General features: G+C 39.8%; 1 protein-coding gene across 1 annotated transcript in view; it reads left to right on the top strand.

The window, feature by feature from the left end:
* The first annotated feature begins 726 nt into the window (after positions 1-726).
* Positions 727-22027, top strand: part of atp9a (ATPase phospholipid transporting 9A) — a 30400-nt gene continuing 9099 nt past the window's right edge. Inside the window, exons 1-18 of the mRNA XM_077611116.1 lie at positions 727-938; positions 2894-3038; positions 4616-4729; positions 4828-4936; positions 7257-7315; positions 7877-7928; positions 9958-10052; positions 10421-10501; positions 10758-10833; positions 11502-11578; positions 11742-11902; positions 12005-12147; positions 13013-13125; positions 14612-14821; positions 18037-18198; positions 18514-18606; positions 19244-19327; positions 20621-20791. Coding sequence (XP_077467242.1) covers positions 871-938; positions 2894-3038; positions 4616-4729; positions 4828-4936; positions 7257-7315; positions 7877-7928; positions 9958-10052; positions 10421-10501; positions 10758-10833; positions 11502-11578; positions 11742-11902; positions 12005-12147; positions 13013-13125; positions 14612-14821; positions 18037-18198; positions 18514-18606; positions 19244-19327; positions 20621-20791 — 2013 coding nt within the window. The 5' untranslated portion in view covers positions 727-870. The remainder of the gene's footprint in view (positions 939-2893; positions 3039-4615; positions 4730-4827; positions 4937-7256; positions 7316-7876; positions 7929-9957; positions 10053-10420; positions 10502-10757; positions 10834-11501; positions 11579-11741; positions 11903-12004; positions 12148-13012; positions 13126-14611; positions 14822-18036; positions 18199-18513; positions 18607-19243; positions 19328-20620; positions 20792-22027) is intronic.

Genomic DNA, 22027 nt, shown 5'->3' with positions numbered 1-22027 from the left:
CAATAAATTTAATTTTTAATCATTTTTTCTGTGTTTTTAGTTCAAAAATCATTTTGTAAAATCTAAAAATATATATAAAAAAGCTAAAATAAATATTTTTAGATCGATAAAAAAACTGAATATTCAGGGCTTTTAATCCAGTTCTTTTAATCCAATTATTAAAAAAAATCTAAATATATCTAAAATGGTCCGGCCCACGTGAAATCAAGTTGACGTTAAAGCGGCCCGCGAACCAACCCGGGTTGGGTTAGCGCATCTGACTCACAGTTCTGGGGTCGAGGGTTCGATCCCTGGTCAGTCCTCCCTATGTGCAATTTGCATGTTCTCTCTGGGCTTGTGTGGGTTTTCTCTGGATACTCCCATTTCCTCCCACATTCCAAAAACATGCAGGCTGAGTTAGTCAAACACTAAATTCCCCCTAACTATTATTGGTTGTCCGCCTCCTTGTGCCCTACGATTGGCTGGCCACCGATTCAGGGTGTCCCCCCGCCTGGTCCCCGTAGTTAGCTGGAATAGGCTCCAGCACCCTCTGCGACCTTTACGAGAATAAGCGGTTCAGAAAATGAATGAATTTTTGTTATCATGTTTGAGTGATTTTTAAAAGATAATAATGTAACATTTTCATTTAAATAGATACGTTCAAGGAGATGCTTATTCACACTGAAGTACTAAACGTCTTTAAAGAAATAGAATAAAGTTCCAGCGAAAAAAGGATGAGCGCCCCCCATTTGCTCTCCGCAAGTGTGTCCCACTCGGCTCGCTGTCAACGGCGGAGTGCGAAGTGTCAGGCAGCCTCCGCCCCAGAATCTCCCAAACAACACAGCCAGCCAAGCTGCGTTCAGGCGGCGGCTTCGGCTTCGCTCCGGCGGAATGGCCGACAATATCCCCCTGCAACCCGTCCGACGCCCAAAGAGAAACAACAGCAAACACAGGCATGGGTAAGCCCTGTTTAAATGACGCACCTATTCTAAAAGGGAGCCTCCTCGCTTTAGCCATTCGGCCGTGAATCTTCAATCATTACAATCGCTGGCTTTGTGTCGCCGAATTCAATAGCCGGAGATGAGATACCATCAAGCCCAACGTTATTTGGTTATTTAATGTACATTCTTTTTAGATTCGAGTGTTGTTCGAGTTGGGATCTTTAGTAGTTAGCTTTACCTTTAGCTTACATCCTTGTTCCGGTGACAGCGTGCAGCAAGTGCACTTGACAACGTCATTATTTGCCTATTCGTATTCACGTCGCAGTAATGCAGGCCCCGAGCTGTGTTTTTCTTCATTTAAAACGAAAAGATCTGGTTTTTAAAACATGAATCACGCTAACCCAATGAATAAAGAAGACAGGCATACTGATGAGCGATGGAGTCTTTCTAAAATGCCCATCTTGATCTTATAGCAGTGATAGCCTCTTAACGCAGCAGCCCATTGAGCATTTACAGTGGCCTAGCACCGAAATATTAAATGTAGTTATAAATAAGGATGAAATAATTCACTCGACTCGTGTTTCCATCGCGTTCCATTTTCCCATAATTTCTAATTTTAAACAGGAGCTACTAACTTGGGATGCCCGATATCATGCATATAATTGACATACGTCTGAGTCACCGATATCTTGGAAATGTATTAAGGTGGGGTATGGACAAACTTATCCCAAAATTATATAAATCTAAATGCATTATTGGTACAGCTGTGATTTCAACAGTGGACAAAAAAAATCACCAATCACTTTTTTCCAAATCAGTTGTGCAGCACAAAATAAGGTTGCAAACAAATGGTGTTTATATAAATATATTCATTCATTCATTCATTGTCTGAACCGCATTATCCTCACTAGGGTCACGGGGGGTGCTGGAGCCTTTCCCAGCTGACTTCGGGCCAGAGGTGGGGGACACACCCTGAATTGGTGGCCAGCCAATCGCAGGGCACGAGGAGAAGGACAACTATTCACACTCAAGCTCATACCTAGGGGCAATTTAGAGTGTCCAATCAGCCTAACGTGCATGTTTTTGGAATGTGGGAGGAACCTGGAGTACCTGGAGAAAACCCACGCAGGCCCGGGGAGAACATGCAAACTCCACACAGGTGGACCGACCTGGATTAGAATCCAGGACCCCAGAGCTGTGAGGCCGACATGCTAACCACTCAAGCCGCTGGGCTGCCCTATATAAATATATTTTAATTAAATTTGTTTAAATAAGCTTTTAAAAAATATGTTGGTCGTCAATGTGAATTTGACATTTTCTTTTTCTCGACAACATTTGTTTCATTGGTTTTAATATAGTAAATATGCGTGATAGTAAAACATTGTGTATACTGCATATATATTTTATTTTTTAATTTTTTGCAATATCCTTGATTTATCTTATTTTGTTGGCTGACTCATTCACAGCTTTTCACATACATGTATAGACAGACATCCAATCTATTTCAACTAGGAAGTGATGATGTTTCATTGTAACTCAGTGTAGTTATTAATTAAACATCAGGTCACTGAGTTCATTGCTGCAGAATGTTGGCCCGGATTGAACTTTACAAGTGGTCACCTATTTCCTGATTAAATAACTTTTTTCTCCTATTTATGGACAGCGGGTTAACAATCTGTGTGGTTTACGTTTGTGGTAACACATTAACTCGAGATGTGATGGTGAATTCTTTCGGAGCAGGTCTTGAGTTAAACCACACAGAATGTACAGCAAAACAAATACAAAGAATTCACTACTAATCCATCGTAACATTTAAACTGTTGAGTTGAGTCTAGATAACTTATCACTGTCATTTTGAATACATTTTATGGCATCTTCATTCCATGGAAAATAATTTTAATTGGAGCTGTTTAAAATGGCAATTTATTAGTCTGCCATAAAAGTTTTGATTTGACCTTGCCCATTCGTCGCAGGTGCTGTCCGTGGTCCAAATGTTGTGGCATGTGCGACTTCCGTCCCCGCACAGTGTGGCTCGGCCATCCGGAAAAGCGGGAGCAGAGGTACCCTCGGAATGTCATTAACAACCAGAAGTACAACTTCTTCACCTTCCTGCCTGGGGTAAGTATCACACTAAGGTCTCCATTTATTAACCTACCAACTACAAGCTATATTTTTCCCTCTGCATCATTCGGAAAGGGGTGTTTCAGTATATTACAATGCATGGAGACAGTTGAAAGCAAAAAGGACATTTGCTAAATTCCAAAATAACAAATGTAAATATGAAGATAATGATATGTGGGGTCACAGGTGAGCAGGTGGGGTACACCCTTGGTGTGTGTGTGTGTGTATGGTATGTATGTGTGTGTGTATATATATATATATATATACACATACATATATATACATATATATATATACATACATATACATATATATATATATATATATGTATGTGTATGTATATATATATGTATATATATATATGTATGTGTATATATATGTATGTGTATATATATGTATGTATGTGTATATATATATATAATACAGTAATCCCTCGATTATCCCATCTTCACTTATCGCAAATTCACTACTTTGCGATTTTTTTTCCTGCTATTAATTATTTTTACAAAATATTATTATTTGTTTTTTTTAAGTTCATAAAAATGGGAAAATCCACGCTGAAACTCATAAGTGGAAGTCACTTTTGCTACTAGGACTCAGCACTGAAGAAAAAAAAGTTATAATAGGGATGACCCTAATTCGCAATTTTTCGATTATCGCGGCCATGTCTGGTCTACATTAACCGTGATATTCGAGGGATTACTGTAAGATGTTATTAAGAATGGGAGTCCTGAATGTATTTATTAATTTAAATTATCAGTGGCTCAGTCAATTTCATAATCACTCCAATATGTTAAAAAAAAGATTAAACAAATGTACAGAATTCAGATCTTTTAATTTGAGTTCCAAAGTATTTTAAAAATGAAATAGAAAGTTATATTGAGAAAAAAAAGACTCATTTTTAAAATACTCCAATTTATGTACTTGGAATAATAATGAGCAGGGCTATATAACTCACATTAATACTTAGATTGTAAATCTGAGTAAGTGAGGACAGGGCTGGCAGTTTGTCCTAGTGATTATTTTGTGTATTTTGCATAAACATTTGGTTTTCAGATATATGCAGTTGTCTTAGGATCTTCAGTCGGATGGTGAAATTCACTCATCCTTGTTTGCCAAACAAAAGACAAGAGCAAAGAGTTTTTGCAATGCAAACTGAAATCCTTTTTATTTTCTTAGTTGGTTGTCTTTTTGTGTTTCTAGTGTGTAGTGTTCGACTGCAGTCTCTCTACTGAACACGCTGGCTTTGTTGTGCTAATAATCTCTCACATTGGTGGTAATGGAACTGAGAGGGGTTATAACTTGACAGTTAAATTTCACATTGATATGAGTGGAAGCTTCTTCTGTAGTTCCTAAATAAAACATGTCAAATTTAGTTGCTTGCGCTAAACATTTCTGCAATCTATATAACGCATTTTCGGAGCTCAAATGCAATCCATTTCCGTAAAAAAATACTCACTACTGTACTCTTTGAAGACAAAATGAATAAATACAATACATACAAAAAGCAAAAATATTTGTGATTAGGATTTTAAAAAGCCAACATAAAACAACAATGTCATTTTTCTTGGCAGGTGCTTTTTAATCAGTTCAAGTACTTCTTCAACCTGTACTTCTTGTTACTGGCCTGCTCTCAGTTTGTGGATGAACTACGATTAGGTGACCTCTACACCTACTGGGTCCCATTGGTATCTGCCCTCACTTTTCCAAATATCTCAGTTCATTATTTCATTTAAAGACATTCTAACTTGTACAAGTGAATTTTGACGTAAAATTTTCATTGCAGGGTCTAGTCTTGATCATCACTATCATTAGAGAGGCTGTCGATGAAATAAGATGCTACATTCGTGACAAAGAAGTGAACTCACAGATCTACAGCAAGCTGACAACAAGAGGTATGCATGGGATTCCGTCAATTTTAGCCTGATTCAGCACTAGATTGAGATATTAAAGTGTTTTTGTGTCTGTATGTTTTCATATGCTTTATTCAAGCAACGTCTAACATTGAAAGCAAGCACTGCTTATAGAAGAGCTAATTTCACAATAGCATTCAGTCTTTCAGTGTGCGCTCCTTCTTTCAGTAACTTTCCCCAAACCCTTTCGTAACTTTCTTTCAAAGAAGTCACTTGTTAAACCCAAATGTTTTGAATTTGTTTTCCACCTCGATGTCAATACAGTGGTACCTCGACATACGATCTTAATCCGTTCCGGGACTGAGATCGTATGTCGAGCTTTTCGTAATGCGAGCGGACGTTTCCCATTGAAATGAACTAAAAACAAATTATTTTGTTCCAACCCTCTGAAAAAAACACCCAAAACCGGATATTGGATTGGAATTTGTATTTAATTTCTTCTAATTCGCCATCTATTAACAAAGTAACACATAACTAGTGGCTTAATAGTAATAAAATGTGTTTAATAGAAGTAAAATTAGACGCATTTCGCGGAGGGTAGAGACAGCGACATACACGGAGGCAGGGGGGTTCGGGGGGACTTTCCACGACAACGCACTCGTAATGAAACAAACAAATTTAAATTAACTTGGATTAATATATACAGACACACTCAAACATACGTTTAATGTAACTTTACACAAAACTCAATTCTATTTTTTTTTTACCTTCGTTCTGGGCGGGTTAGCTGTTTGCCACGCCTCCACCCTCACGTTCGCTATTGATGGGCTGTTTGCTGTTGTATTCCCTTCAAAATATTCCGAAAATGATGCACACAAATGTCCTCACAATAGGATAACGCACGACAGCTTGCCAACGAGAAGTAGTCTTGAATGAACGATCGCTCCGCTAACGGGAGATAACAGGCTAAGGAAGGAAAAACAGGAAATGCAACAGCTCAGCCTACCCACGTATTGATTGTGGGTAATGAAGTTTTATTCTGAGAAAGGGTGCCATTGGCTATCGGTGTTGTGTGCACGAGTATACTTCATTACCCAGAAAGCCCTCTTTTTGCCCGCGCATGCGCGTTGTGCGTTTTCTGGTCCATGTGTAGGCAAAAGAAACCGTTCAGTGCTCGTAGATATCTGTTATACACGAAAGAGATGCGGCAAGACAGTGCCATGGCCACCTGGCTGGGTCGCATCTCAAAATTTTGATCGTATCTAGGGCGAATTATTCGATTGAAATTTTCATCGTATCTTGAGCATGTCTTAGGAAGAGCTGATTGTAGGTCGAGGTACCACTGTATTGCAAGTTGCAAGCTCGACAAGAGAGGACCCCAAGCTGGAATGATTTGAATGCCTTTATTTTTTATTATACAACTACATTAAGATTTAAAGCTTTACCCGAAAGCGTACACACAAATAAGTAGTCATAAAAATATTTATATACAATAAAAAATGAGAACATTACTTATTGATATGCATCCATTGCTCACGTTTGTGTCAGTGCTGCCACCTGAGCCACCTTTTCTATGTATTAACTCTGGAGGCGTGGCCTTTTTAAAGCTTTTTGAGGCAAAGGGAAACGGAGTGTAATTCAAAGCAGGAACGTAAAAGTGAGCATACAAGGCCACGGCATAAAGTGCGAGCGGCAATAAAAAGGCAGGAGTCCTCTTGTGGTTTCAATCACTGGCTCGCTTTGATCTGGCAGCTTGTTTTAGCCATAAAGCCAGTGACCGGCCACCGCCATGATAGTGGGGCCAGCGCACGCACGCACGCACACCAGTTCCGCTGTTGTCTCTAAAATGTGCACGACACTACCAAACCCCCTTTAGTCCCAACATCTAAATTATTTTCATTTTGGATATAATGGGCATCTATCTTCACATGTCACTGCTTAATGCCGTTATGACAATGGGACAAAGCAGATATGTGAATTCCCATGAACCCAACGCAGAGTGATATTATGTGCGCCTTAATGTCTTGCATATGCATTGGCCAGAGGTCACGACAGAGGTCAGAGGTCAGCGATCTCCTCCAAACAAATTTGCCTGTTAATTCCAAATGGAATGAGAGAGAAAGGCTCAACTCCCCCAGCATTCCTTCAGATCTGCATGGAAAATGACTTCCCCCCCAATCTGCAGTGAGGCGATCGGTGAAGCGTGCGGGCGGGAAAGCAGCTGGCACGATTACAATTTGATATACAAGATATGTTTGCAGATTATAAATGTCTTTGCCAGGCTGTTTTTAATTGCATGGAATTTAAAAAAAGAAGCTTTTCCCCTGTAATGCTTTTGTATTTCTTTGTTCTTCCACATTAGGCACAACAAAGGTCAAAAGCAGCAACATTCAAGTGGGAGATCTCATAATAGTTGAAAAGGTTGGTTGAATCATCTGTAAATCATTTCCTTTTACATGAAAGTAATGGTCAAGCTCTCACGTCACGCTTCCAATCAAATGGAATCTACTCAGTGGATGTTTCTCCTTTTTTAGTAGCCAGAGCATCTTTCTAAATTGCAGTAGGTTTTCATTGGAATTACACGTGTGGTTGTTCCTATCAAAGCTCCATTGAGTACTTGGACATGAAACATGAGAAGTGCACTCCTGTCTTTCTGAATCACAAGTCGCAGAGCGGCCGAAGGAAAGGTCGCGCATTTTGTCAACATGTCTGACTGATTGTAAGACGTCTGGAAATGTTAGGTCGCAGAGAGCATGCTTTTGTAATCTAGAGGAACTGCATCAGTTTGGGGGTTGTACAAAGTCAAATGGGGTCACATTTTGAGAGGAAGACTTACAGTTGTTTTTTTGTTTTTTTCATCAGCGTTACTAACATGGCACATGCAAAGCTATAAGTTAAAGATTTTTAAACCAGGAGGGGTTAGGGGTGCAAGAGCAGGAAGTGATGCTGAAGTGATGTTTTTCTTTCTGCCTTTCTTTGTAGAACCAGCGTGTTCCTGCTGACATGATCTTTTTAAGGACCTCTGAGAGAAATGGTAAACATCTGCTGGTCATTCACCCCAGATCTGGCTGGGGAAATGACTTGTTTAAAAAAGGCGCTGAGGTGCAGGGATTAGCCCTGAGCCTGGACAGGAAGTCTTATAATGTCTAAATTGTAATTGGGTCCAGTACTATACTATCAGTCAAAGTTGATGTGGTTGGAAGCGGGAGGGTGCTGCTTCCATTTGTAAAATAAAAACCGAGTAAATCAACTTGAGGTTCGCAACTCCATGCTAGTTTTGCAGATGAAAATTGTAGAGCACGATAAAAATGAATATTAATAACAATTTACATAAGGAAGAATTTCGAAGGTCTATCACAGTCCGTTGCTGTTGACTGTAATTTTGTAAATTAAGATCATGTGTTGTTGAATCAAACTTCAAGCATTGGAACTGACAGAACAACTGACAGGTAGTTTTTGTGTTTATAAGTATTAAAATGTAAATATACTGTGTTTAGGTCTAGTACTTCTATAGTATTTGGTTTTTTCAAACCAACTTTCACGCTACCTTCTGGAAATGAGGTGCCAATATTGTATTAAGACAAAATATTACGGAAGAAATGTCTTCTATAATTGCAAACTAGTATGTTAAACTTTAAAAGTTTCCACTGTACAAAGGAAGATGTACAATATTTGACTGATCACAGGATAAATGACTAATGCCGCCGCTCTTTTATTATTACTTATATATTGGATAAGATAAAATGTCTTTTAACAGGTTCCAGCTAGCATACATATTTTTGTGCCTTATTGTCCTGTGGAAAAAAGGACAGTTTTGTTTTACTGGAAATAGTGTATCGTTATCTCCATTCCATGTGGAGGCCATTAGGTCAATTATGCATCCCCTTAGACAGATTTCTTTTTGTCTTGTTTTTTGGAGCCATGTGACTGACTCATGCAGACACGGTTTAGCCCATAAGAAGCCAGTCCCCCTTTTTCCCCCAAAAAGGAAATTATGTGGCGTAACAGACATAATGCTTCCTAGGCAGGAGACGGGTGTTCAGTGTTTTTTGACACTGTTGTCACCGTGGGTGACATGAAACCTACAATCCGCATATCCACTGTTAATCTCCTCTGTAGTAATAATTTGTTTTTTCTAACACTGTATACAAATGTATATGTACCTATGCATTCTTGTTAACTTATATTTTATGTTGTTCACAATTTGATTTGTAACTGCAGTTGGCATTATTTTTTCTATTGAAACAGCAAAGAGCTAACCACATGTCAAACTATCTAGCGCAGTTTTTTTTCATGATTCACTGTTTCTCAGGGAACTTTGTGAACCATTTGTTTTAGATTTGAAGCCGACCATCTTATTTTCACCTCCCCCGTTACCAAATGTGAGAAAAGTTCCTATAGTTCAACCACTTAAGACGCAACTCTGTCATAGAAACAAGTTATTCGTAGGTAACAATGTCAGAAGTCTGATGTCTGTTGGTTGATGTCTGATGTGTGGTGTTAATTACAAATCTAACTTTTGGCAGGTTCGCACGCTTTCCTTGTTTTATTCAAACCAGTAAGTAAGTGATCACTCGTGACCTCGTATACATTTCAAGATGAGCAGATAAATGCTTTTATGTTATAGTTATTTGAAATCACCGTGCGCCACTCTAAATCCTGAGCGACAAACAACCATCAACCACATGACTAGAAGCACCAAAAAATGATCAACTACGGTCAAATTGTAGAACTCGTGTGGTAGCTTGAAGGACAAAATCATATTAAGTTTCATTTTAATGGGAAAATTAAAGCAATTTTAAAACGGGAGATGAAATTTTGGTTAAGTTGAATGAAAGTAACGGCAAGTTTCTTTGCCACTTGTTTATTTGATCAAACTCGTACTTTAATGGTCCAAGTTGTTGGAGAACTTTTTTTTCCCAATGGATGACTGCTATCAAACACCCCACCCCCCACATTTTGAATAGAGACATTACTACTCATTGATATGAGGAGTTTGTTTTTTTCACCCCCTGGTGGTGAATGTTTGTCACTAATATAAATGTTTGTCCTTTCCCACTAAGGTTCCTGTTTCCTTCGCACTGACCAGTTGGATGGAGAAACAGACTGGAAGCTGCGCCTCCCGGTGGCATGCACGCAGAGGTTACCGACTGCTGCAGTGAGTACACGATGAAGAGAGGGCGATGTTATATACTGAAGCACATCTATAATCAATTAGAAGACCACTCCCCCATCCTTAACCCTATTAAAACAATCTTAACGTTTGTATTCTTGCATCTTAATGGAAACTGTTTGGGAAAATGAGCGTTTATGTTCCTAGTCACAAACTAAAGTAAATTGCATGAAGGCATGTTTGGAAAAGTTTGGTGTGAAGAAACAAGCCATTAAAAGACCATTTTAAATAAATTTCCATGACGGTGGATAATAATTTGCTCGCTCTTAAATCTTGTAGACAGTCTTGTGAATTACGGTGTTCATTCAAATCCATGTTGAATCTTTGAAAAGTACTATTGTCCATGTCTCCAGGACCTTCTACAAATCCGATCCTACGTGTATGCAGAAGAGCCAAACATCGACATCCATAACTTTATTGGAACTTTCACCAGAGTGAGTGCATGTTTATAATTTAGTCAGATTTTTTTTTGTATGGGATTTGGTATGACTCAGATTCGAAGTGCCTGACCTCATCATGGAAATGTTGCGTTTTGTCTCTTGTCTACTTGGCTCTAAAGATCAGTTTGGAAGTCTGACTCCAAGCGCCAACGCATTTTTTCCCCTTTTAAAGCAAACTCGAATGAAAAGCTTGAAACCTCATGTAAATGTACCTTATGTAAATCCTTTTCAACATGGCATTTGATCACAGGAGGATGGCGACCCTCCTATCAACGAAAGCCTCAGCATTGAAAACACACTTTGGGCCAGCACAGTGGTCGCCTCAGGTAGGTACCTTACGAGCTGAAAATCGTGTGCGGTCGGTTGGTCGCCGGTCTTTTGGTCGCCGTCTTTTGGTCGCCGGTCTTTTGGTCGCCGGTCTTTTGGTCGTCCGGACCGTGACAACGGGCGACCAAAAGACCGGCGACAAAACAAGGCAAAACAACACGGTCTACGCATCAATAAAAGCCAACAATGGCCCTGAGCAGTTTCACTGAGCCGACGTGTGTGTGTATAAGAGTTTGTATGTACATGCGTTTTCCCTTTAAGAAGCTACGTCAGTCAGGGTCTTAACAAGTTCTCCAACAAAAAACAATAAAAGTCCGGGAAATTTGGAGCTTTTCTTTAGCCTAATAATTACTAGGGTATTAAGTATGACTAAATAGTAATTTGCAGTTTGTATTTAGGGAATTTGAGCAACAATTTAAATGTTAATTATCACTTACCTTCCGGGTGACCAAAAGACCGGCGACCAAAAGATCGGCGACCAAAAGACCGGTGACCAAAAGACCGGCGACCAATCGACCGTGTACCGCTGAAAATAGCACGCTGGTCCAAGTGCGCATAGTTGTGTTTGGGATTATGGTCCTTATTTTTTGACATTGTTTGCTCCCACCCATAGTTTTACATGTTGAGGTGAGGTTAATGGTGGTCAAATGTGTTGCTCTCATCATAGGCACAGTCGTGGGGGTGGTGATATATACTGGCAAGGAGCTGCGTAGCGTCATGAATACCTCCAACCCAAGACACAAGGTATGTGTTTACAAGACCTTTTGGAACAGAATTGTTGTTTGTGCTGAACAATACTGAGTCAAATTAACATTGTTTTATATTTGCGGACTTGAAAATATCTAGTGCACAACTTTACACAGTAGTATTTCTGATGTGAATTTGTCTTTTTTTGGGATCGTGTCAGGTGGGCTTGTTTGACCTGGAGGTGAACTGTTTGACCAAGATCCTCTTTGGGGCATTGGTGGTCGTGTCTTTGGTCATGGTGGCATTGCAGCACTTTGCTGGACGATGGTACTTGCAGATCCTTCGTTTTTTACTGCTCTTCTCGAACATCGTGCCTATTAGGTGGGTTACACGGTACAAACTTGCACCTTGAGATGTTAGTCATGCTATACACGAGTTTATTTAACGTGTACCCTCTAAATCCTCTTGTTTCATGGGATGTAGCCTGCGTGTCAATCTGGATATGGGAAAGATGGTTTTCAGTTGGATGATCAAAAAGGACTCCAAGATACCTGGCACGGTCGTTAGAGCCAGCACCATACCCGAACAGTTGGGCCGCATCTCCTACCTGCTGACTGACAAAACAGGTTTGAGTGGAGATAAGATGACCCAAAATTAACCAACATGTACCTAAAAGGAGCAAAGCAAAAAAATCTTACTAATTAATTAATTCATTTTCTGAACCGCTTATCCTCACCAGTCTTGCGGGGGGTGCTGGAGGCTATCCCAGCTGACTTCGGCACTAGACGATGGACACCCTGAATCGGTAGTCAGCCAATCGCAGGGCACAAGGAGACAGACAACCATTCATGCTCACACTTATACCCAATGTTCCCTCTAATTTTTTGTTTGTCTGGGCAGAAAGACAACCTCCCTGAGCACACTGAGTACCGGTGTGAGCAACATCATCATTGCTCGCTATGTGCACGCACCAGTATCACACTTGCCATAAGCAGGTGTATGTCTACTACACATCAATGATTTAGTAATAATAAAATGTAATGATTAATATTTATGAATGGGCGGCCCGGCGGATGAGTGGTTCGCGCGTCGGCCTCACAGCAAAAAAAAAAGAAAAAGAAAAAAAATTGGGATTTTATTTTGTGCGCTCCATATGATTTGCTGTGCGCAGAGAAGACGAGAGTAGTGCGCAATTGCGCACGCACGCAGCTTAGAGGGAACATTGCTTATACCTAGGGGAAATTTAGAGGGCTCAACCAGGGAACCAGAGCACCCGGAGAAAACCCATACAAACTCATCACAGGAAGGTCCATCTTAGAACTGCGAGGCTAACGCGCTAACCACTTGGCCACTCTGTCGCCTTTCCTGATCTTAAATTACTTTTTTGTTCAGCCTCACAGACACCATGTCCTTACAAATTTCCTACTTGATTCAAATCAAATATGCCACTTAGATGCCCAATTTATCGTAATTTTTCATTTTGAATGCTAGGGACGCTTACCCAAAATGAGATGGTGTTCCGGCGCCTTCACCTTGGGACTGTGGCATACGGGATGGATTCTATGGATGAAGTGCAGAGCCATGTGTTCAGTGCCTACACACAGGTAGAAAACATGAGAAGAAACCAAATGTTATTGCTCATATTTCAGGCACAAAAAGTCATCCTAAAAATCTTAAGGTTAAAAAAGAAGAAATTATATTTTTGGACATCCGTTTGTGATTGTTTGTACCTCTCAATTCTCTTTGGCCTCTGATCATAGTCTTTGTCCCCCTTTGACACCAGAGGTTAGCGAAGCAGGAAACGAGATTAACCTTAATCGCCAAGCGCTGCCCCAACATGTTTAATGATGTTGCCATTAACCTCTGCAACATGCAAATGGCTAATAATAGAAAGGCCACAGTGCAAAAGCAGCGTGTTCATGTTTAGTTGAAAACATATGGTTATTTTTATATGCCGTGACTCTCTCACCGGTGATTACAGCTAGAATTTTCTGATGTGTTTGGTGTGGTGGCATGAGTGACAGAGAGCGAGAGCGAGTAAAATGATTGTTTTTTCTCAAATAGGCTGTAGGCCAGGAGTGTCGGACTCGGGTTGGTTTGCGGGCCGCATTAACGTCAACTCGATTTCATGTGGGCCGGACCATTTTAGAAATAATATTTAGATTTTTTTTAATAAATGGATTAAAAGAACTGGATTAAAAGCCCTGAATATTCAGTTTTGTATAGATCTAAAACAATGTTTATTTTAGCTTTTTAATATATTTTTAGATTTTACAAAATGATTTTTGAACTAAAAACAATGGATTAAAAATTACAATTATTGATTTAAAAGGGGGAAAATCAGGAAATTTAATATACATCTATACTCTTCATTTTAATTTGATCCTAAAACAGAAAGTCGGCACTCATGATTTACTTTCCGGGCCACACAAAATGATGCGGCGGGCCAGATTTGGCCCCCGGTTCGCCACTTTGACACATGTGCTGTAGGCAGTGGCATTTAAGGCTCACTCTTCATTAAAACAATGAGCAAATCCACATTTGAAAGCAGATTATTAGTCTGCCAGATTACAAGAAATTTTTGCAAGGTGCCCAAGTTGTTTAAATTCATCAAATGTTAGCTTCTTGTGATTTAGAGCTTGGTATGCATACCTGTCAACCTCTGCCGATAACTGCCCTTATAAATGATTATGATTCCCCTTACAAACCCCCAAAAAACCTTACAAACACCGTACGACTCGTACGGTGTTTGTAAGGTTTTTTGGGGGTTTGTAAGGGGAATCATAATCATTTATAAGGGCAGTTATCGGCAGAGGTTGACAGGTATGGACCGTATGGTGGAAACCTGCAGTAGCTGTTTGCTGTCACCTGCCACATATTGACATAATCAGTAATGCTCCACATAAAGAATTATGATTCAACAAAGCCTAAACGACCTGAACATTGAAGCAATCTAACTCTCTCTTTACCACTGATCAGTCAATAATCAAATGACAACCCTCTCTAGGTTAGAAAATGTAAATGTTCACGAGAAACAGTCTCTTTCAAAACCTATCTGTCTTCATCTGTGTCCCCGTGTGTGCGCCTCAGCCCACCCATGACCTTCCGGCCTCCAGGACCCCAGCGGCCACAAAGGTTCGCAAAACCATCAGCAGTAGAGTTCACGAGGCGGTGAAAGCCATCGCGTTGGTGCACAATGTCACGCCGACGTACGAGTCTAACGGCGTGACGGACCAGGCCGAAGCGGAGCAGCACTACGAAGACACCTGCAGGGTTTACCAGGCCGCCAGCCCGGACGAGGTAAGCGCACCATCATGTAATTATTCTGCAAAATTTTCACTACATTCTCTGAAAATGTCTACCTTTTTGGGCTACATACGCAGGCTTGCCAGTCCTATACAGTGGTACCTCGACATACGATCTTAATCCGTTCCGGGACTGAGCTCGTATGTCGAGCTTCTCGTAACTCGAGCGAACTTTCTCATTTAAATGAACTAAAAACAAATTAATTCGTTCCAACCCTCTGAAAAAACACCAAAAACAGGATATTGGATTGGAAAAATCATTTTTATTTGTTCTAATTCGCCATATATTGACAAAGTAACTAATAACGAGTGGTTTAATAGTACTAAAATATGTTTAATAGAACTATAAAATTAGACGCGGAAGATACACAGGCGGACATACACATACGTAGAAGAGGGCTGGGTATCGGGAGACTTTATCCACGGCAATGCACTCGTAACCGAACAAACACATTTAAATTAACTTGGATTAATATATACAGACACTCAAACATATGTTTAATGTAACTTAACACAAAACTTAATTCTAATTTTGTTTTAATCTTTTTTACCTTTGTTCTACGGGTTGACTCACCCGGACATTCAGCCGGAGTCTTCAAAACGAAGGCATCAAGAGTTGTTTGTTTTTGCCTTCCCTTCAAAATATTTCGAAAATGACACGCACAAATGTCATCACAATACGATAACGCGCGACCACTTGCCAGCTTGTCAGGGTGCCTCTTTTCTACAAAATCCGCAAACTCTTGCCGCTTCGTTGTAACTTTCCTGGGTGATAATCGAAGCAAATGTCTTGATAAATTCCACCGCGGCTTTCGAATTGGAACTTGCTGCTTCCCCGTGTCTGATTACCGAGTGTATTCCAGATCTTTTTGTAAATTTTTCTAACCAGCCATGACTCGCTTTAAAGGGTTCTGAAGGTGTTGAAGGCTCCCTCTTTTCAGATCATTTCATTGTTATCAAATCCATGTAAATTCCGCTGGATTTTTCACATATAGTAGACTCGGTCACGCTATCTCCTGCTAACTGTTTATCTTTTATCCACAATAAAAGAAGGCTCTCCATCTCGTCATGAATGTCACTATGCCGGCGGAAAAGCAAGCTCGGTAACACGTACACCACTCATATTTTTCAATTATTTCGCGTTTAATGCTTAATGTTAATGTTTAACGTTCGCCTTTTCTTTGCGCAACTCTGTTCACTTTGTATGTAGTATTATGCATTGACTAACGGGGGAAAATGCAAAGCGCCGTGCTCGTAGATATATTTTATACCCGAAAGAGATACGGCAAGACAGTGCCATGGCCACCTGGCTTTCTCGCATCTTGAATTTTTTGTCGTATCTCGGGCGAATTATTTGATCCAAATTTTCATCGTAGCTCGAGCATCTCGTAGGTAGAGCTGCTCGTATGTCGAGGTACCACTATACGTTTGTGTGTACTGGCATTGACTCCATGTTTTACTACTTATATGGCGTGCAAGAGTCGAGGTCTCACTGTGTTTTATTGCACACAATGTAGGAAAGAAAAACACAAAAGTTGAAATTCCCACACCAGCTCCTGGTGTTGGGTGTTTTCACACATCTAGCCACGATGAGTGATTTGCTTGTTTCTCCACTTTTATTGTGTAACACGGTCAAACCATCCTAACAAGGACCGTGGTGCGTTTGTACTGCGGGTCTTCCCTCGGTTGCTTTCCTCCTTGAAGTGTCACAAGCCAAATGTCATCCCACATTTGCGTCCTCAATGGTACGCGTTCTTTGAACACCAGGAAAAGGTCTCCTGAATTCGACACGATCCGTTTCCTGCAGCATAAATACGGATTTCCTTTATGTGCTCCCAAGTCTCCTGCACTTATCCCCTTTTGGGTTTCCTCTGAACATGTTTCACAGGTCACTGCTTTTGTCATTGAGGAACCCACCACCCTTTGTTGTTCGGAGGAAACGACTCCCTTTGAATCTTTGGATGTGACGCTAATGAGAAATGTGTAAGACGATGCACATTCCTGAGCTCAGCATTATAGGCTGGTTTCGCTTTCCCACCTGCCGGCATGAAAGTCCTAATATAGAGCTGATTCATAAACGTCATTTAGATTATTAGACTATTTCCATGTAACATTAAAAAGAGTAAATGATAACATTCTTACTAGAAAATCACCATGGCTTGTGAGTGCTGAGCTATTTTTTGAACAGATCCGTGAGTTAGTTTTAGTATTTTTACAGGCTGAAGGCCTGTGACAGTGTGAATGTAGTTGTTGTTCTACTTTTGGAATCTTCACTGTAAAATACTACTCTGTTGTGCATTAACCGATCATCTTGATAGTTGGTAGCCATGTAGCCTTGTTCAAGTCTATTGATCCTCCAAACCCTTTTTTAAAAAATAGAGTTGATTAATTATTTACGGACTTATTGGTGCCTGGATTCCCTGTAGTTCACGAGGTAGCCAGTAGAGGGCATGCATGCACACGTGTCAGGCACTGCTGTAAGCAGCTGATTTAAAAATAAAAATAAATAAAAAAAATTAACCCAAAAAGCTTCACAGCACAAGCCATAAAAGACTGGCTCTCTAAAAAGAACAAGAGTCAAAGAAAAAAATCACACACAATTACACAATGCAATACAATTAATTTCACAGTAAAACGTCACGCTTTTCGGGTTTGGATTTTGCTGCTTTTTGTGGTCCCGCCTATTTGCTGAAAACTCACCTACTCCCTCTTTATTTTGCTCGGGCCAAATCAATTCCACTATTATGATAAAATATACTTTAAGTAACAGCAATCAAGACTGTGGTTTAAATTGATAGTTATGTACATATTGTATTTCACTGCGATTGGGTGGCATCAGATTGCCCAAAGTTAGCTGAGATACATAACCTCCATTAGTTGTTTGATCCACAACTTCAGGTATTGATTGATTCATCTCCTTAAATTTCCTCCAAAATGTCCTTGAGTATTAGAAGTGGTTGTCCCCCTCTATCCTTTTACGCTGTCTTAGATCATTTTAATCACACTCCAGTTCACAAATCAATAGTGTGTAGTGCTCCGATTCTCCGGTCATTGATTCATCCTGAATATGACTGAATAAGTCTGAAAGAGTCTGTTCAGGGTAGGGATTCTGTTCACTTCACGATTCAAGTAATGGAAAAATAATGTCCCATAATGGTATTCCAATCAATAATCTCTCATACCAACTTCATTCCCACCGACTGTCTGCAGGTGTCGCTGGTGCAGTGGACAGAGAGTGTTGGCCTGACACTGGTTGGGAGAGACCAGTCCTCCATGCAACTCAGGACTCCTACTGGGCAAATTATGAATTTCACTATCCTGCAGATTTTCCCCTTTACGTATGAGAGCAAGAGGATGGGCATCATCGTGCGAGTGAGTGCCAAGATCCCTGTTGTTTTTCCATGAAGCTTTCCGAAATGCAAGTTCAGATACAGACCATAGCATCTGTGTCCGTTTGGAATTCACGTGTTTCTCTGAGGAAAAACTGCGGATGATTTAGCGAGAGATTAAATGACGAAGTTACTGCCTGTTTTTTTTTTTGGAGGGGGGCAGGGGCTCAATCTGCAGGTTTTTAGCTCAAACGCAAAATGTACATGCACTTAGTCCCTTTATGAAATCCATAGCTCTGAAACACATTTTCAATTAGTACTAGAACTCGCTTTATTTGAAATGCATTATTTCCAACAGGATGAATCGACTGGAGAGATCACATTCTACATGAAAGGTGCTGATGTGGTGATGGCTGGCATTGTCCAGTATAATGATTGGCTGGAAGAAGAGGTAGTGACTGTTTTTTGTCATTTTTGGCATAGCCTCAGTTTATTTATCTGTTTAAAGCATATTGCCATCTTTTTATACGTTCGTTAATCTATTAATGAACATTTACATCTTCATATTTTGTCCCTTCATTAAGTAAATCAAACTTGTGTGTCAAACTCATTTGTATACTTGACCCCCATTATACAAATGAGAACATGTTTTGAAAATCTTTCAATAACTTGCAGTGACATTTTAAAATCGATAAGATCTTGGTCTTTTAGCATTAACAACTAGAATTATAGAATCACAAAATAATTTAATTTTTGTACATCCGTATCAGAGATTTACAAACTCCACACAAAAGTTAGAATCTTATTTGAATATTTATCCAGTGCAATAATGGTTAGATTTTTTAATTAAAATCTAATTCAGTGAATGTAAAATTCATTAACCATTCCAGAAACAATAAAATAGTATTTTGGTGATTAATCCTGTTATTTTAAAGCTGATTTACTAAAAACCTCACTATGGGCGGTCAATTAATGAATTTGTACGGGGTTTTGTCATCTTGTGTAATTGCATATTTTTTTCCAGGTGTTTTTACTATAGTTGAATTAATATTGGGAATTTCTCTGAATCTTGTTGGTTGTTTTTATAGTGTGGGAACATGGCGAGAGAAGGTCTTCGTGTTCTTGTTGTTTCCAAGAAGTCCCTGACTGAGGAACAGTATCAAGACTTTGAGGTAGGTTAGTGAGTTTAAAGGACTTTTATGCTCGTTCTCCTCAATAATGTTGCAAAGCACCAATATTGCTTGCTATTGGCATAAAGTCTGAAAGTATGCACTTCTGTGTCCAAACCATGCAAAACCTGTGTCCACTCTAGAACCCACTTTCTGAAATTTAGTCTCCAGTGTACAGCACAACAAAACATGATGATGAATCGTATTTTTTTTTTAAACCGTTGCCATGGAAGAGGCGTCTCAAAGTACAAATATTACATTTTTGCCTTCAGACATACAGTCCTCATGAATACGATTGTTGCTGGGAGATTAGATTAACCTTTGAACCCCCTTGTCACCCCACCCCCCCACTCATTGTTCAAGGAGGGCGAGGTCACTCCCCCGCAGGCTGCAGTTTGTGATCTGAATAATCGCGTATTTGAGCTGGTGGGCAGCAATGAGTCACAAACACACAGGCACACATACTTTGTATTTCCTGTCTGAGTCACCAGCAGATTGTTTTTGCGTTATCTTATTGGCGAGCAACCCCAAAGCCGCAACGGCAAAAAGACAGGCGTTTACGCACTTGCCGAAGTGGCTTCGGAAGCCTTTTGAAACTCTCAGGCTTCTAGTTGATTTAATTCTAACATAAATAATTCAAATGTTTTCATAGGACAGCGTATGTGTGTAATGCACCATTTCTGCGCGTCATATTTTTATTTTATTTTGTTCCTTCTACTGGGGCTGGCTTTTGTATTACGTTTGGGTAAAATTTTGTCAGTTTTCAAGTTCAAATATTTAAAAAGTACCATTGATTTTTACATATCCCGCCTTGAAAACAATTACATTTTGGACCAAAAACATAATACAGTAATACCTCCTTATCACAGTTAATAGGACCTGCCGCATGAATAACCGCGATGTAGAGACAGTGTTTTTATGTGTCTATTTAATAATATTTGGACCTTTAAAACCCTTTCTGTACTATTATTTAAATCCCAAAGGTAGACACTACCTCTACTGGTCAGTGAAATCTCCAACTGTGACTTTCCCCCTTTTTATGTTTGTATTTTTGTTCCTACACTATAAACTTTTCATGTATATTTGGCGCATCCAGGCCGGGATGTGGTGAATCCACGATAGTAGAGCCGTGACGTGTCAAGGTGTTACTGCATTGCAAAAGTTTAATTTTTTTGATGCCAGAGTTATAACAGATGAAATTTGATCCACAAGCAAAAAATGTGGGCAGATTTGTGAAACAATAGAAAGACTCGCAAACAAACCAAACACTATACGTCTCGATGTTCGCTCTTTCAGGCACGCTACGTCCAGGCTAAGCTCAGCGTGCATGACCGCTCTTTGAAAGTTGCCACGGTGATCGAAAGTCTGGAAATGGAGATGGAGCTCCTGTGTTTGACGGGCGTGGAGGACCAGCTGCAGGCTGACGTCAGGCCTACTTTGGAGATCCTTCGCAATGCAGGCATCAAGGTGGATGAAACTTTCAACCAAATTATTAAAACACATTATACTAATATGTGTTGTAACTTAGTCACAGCTTTACTTGTGTATATGTGATTGTCTGTTTATTTCATTAACTAAGTGACTGCTAATGACGGTGATAGATGTCCAGTCCACTTGGACTTGGAGGCTTAGCAGCATGATTATTCACTTTTTAACATTTCATTTTAAATTTCCATATACCGTATTTTCACGACTATACGGCGCATCGTATTTTTAGCCGCATTGTCAGTAACGAGTGCTATTTCTGTATTTTACACACACAAAGGACGCACCGTTTTTATAGACGCAGCCAGGCATGGCAAAACATTGTCTAGTCAATGATGATGACAAGCCTAAGTCTGATTTTTTTTAAAACATACACCAGCTTAAACATACAAGCTATACCCACACGCTAAAAACACGTTTTCAAAAAGGCAACGGAAGCAAAACTGAGTTCGGTTGTACTTTATTTAGCCATTTTACAATGTACTCGCGTCATCATCACCCACAAATCCATCAAAGTCCTCATTTTCTGTGTCCGAATTGAACAACTGTCCAAATGATTCATCAAAAACGCTGAGTTTTATACGTTCGTCCAGGCGGCCACAATCCATTTGCAAATAGTAGCTAGCTAGTAGCTAGCATAACTATTCCAACGCTGTCTTCCATGATTCGTAAAGCTGTGTTGATGTCGATGGCCAGGCCACAATCCATTCGCAAATAGTAGCTAGCTAGTAGTTAGCGTAACTATTCCAACGCTGTCTTCCATGCTTCGTAAAGCTGTGTTGATGTTGATGGCCAGGCCACAATCCATTGGGTGTATTGACAAAAGAACTATATATCCCAGCAGTCACTGCGCAGTACTTTTTCTACGGGGAAAATAGAGTCGGGGGCTGCTTGCCATAGTTGAGAGCTGTAGAGGATGGTGTACCCTATCGACTGATTTATTCTATATTTATCGTGATAACAATTTTAGTATTGGTCCATATATAAAGCGCACTGGATTATAAGGCGCCCTGTCTATTTTGGAGAAAATTTAAGACTTTTATGTGCGCCTTATAGTCGTGAAAATACGGTATTTAGTCGGATGACTGGTTACATCATCCATGTTATTCCTAACTTTCCCTGCCTTCTTTCAATGAAGACATCTTATGTTTCTGTTAATAAGGTTTGCTGTTTCTTATATCAATCAATAATATGTGCAATTTTTTCAATTTATTCATC

The sequence above is a fragment of the Stigmatopora argus genome, chromosome 1 (assembly GCF_051989625.1).
Source record: "Stigmatopora argus isolate UIUO_Sarg chromosome 1, RoL_Sarg_1.0, whole genome shotgun sequence".
NCBI classification, from domain to species: Eukaryota; Metazoa; Chordata; class Actinopteri; order Syngnathiformes; family Syngnathidae; genus Stigmatopora; species Stigmatopora argus.
The sequence above is the reverse complement of the archived record's forward strand: the minus strand, read 5'-3'. Positions and strand labels throughout refer to the sequence as shown.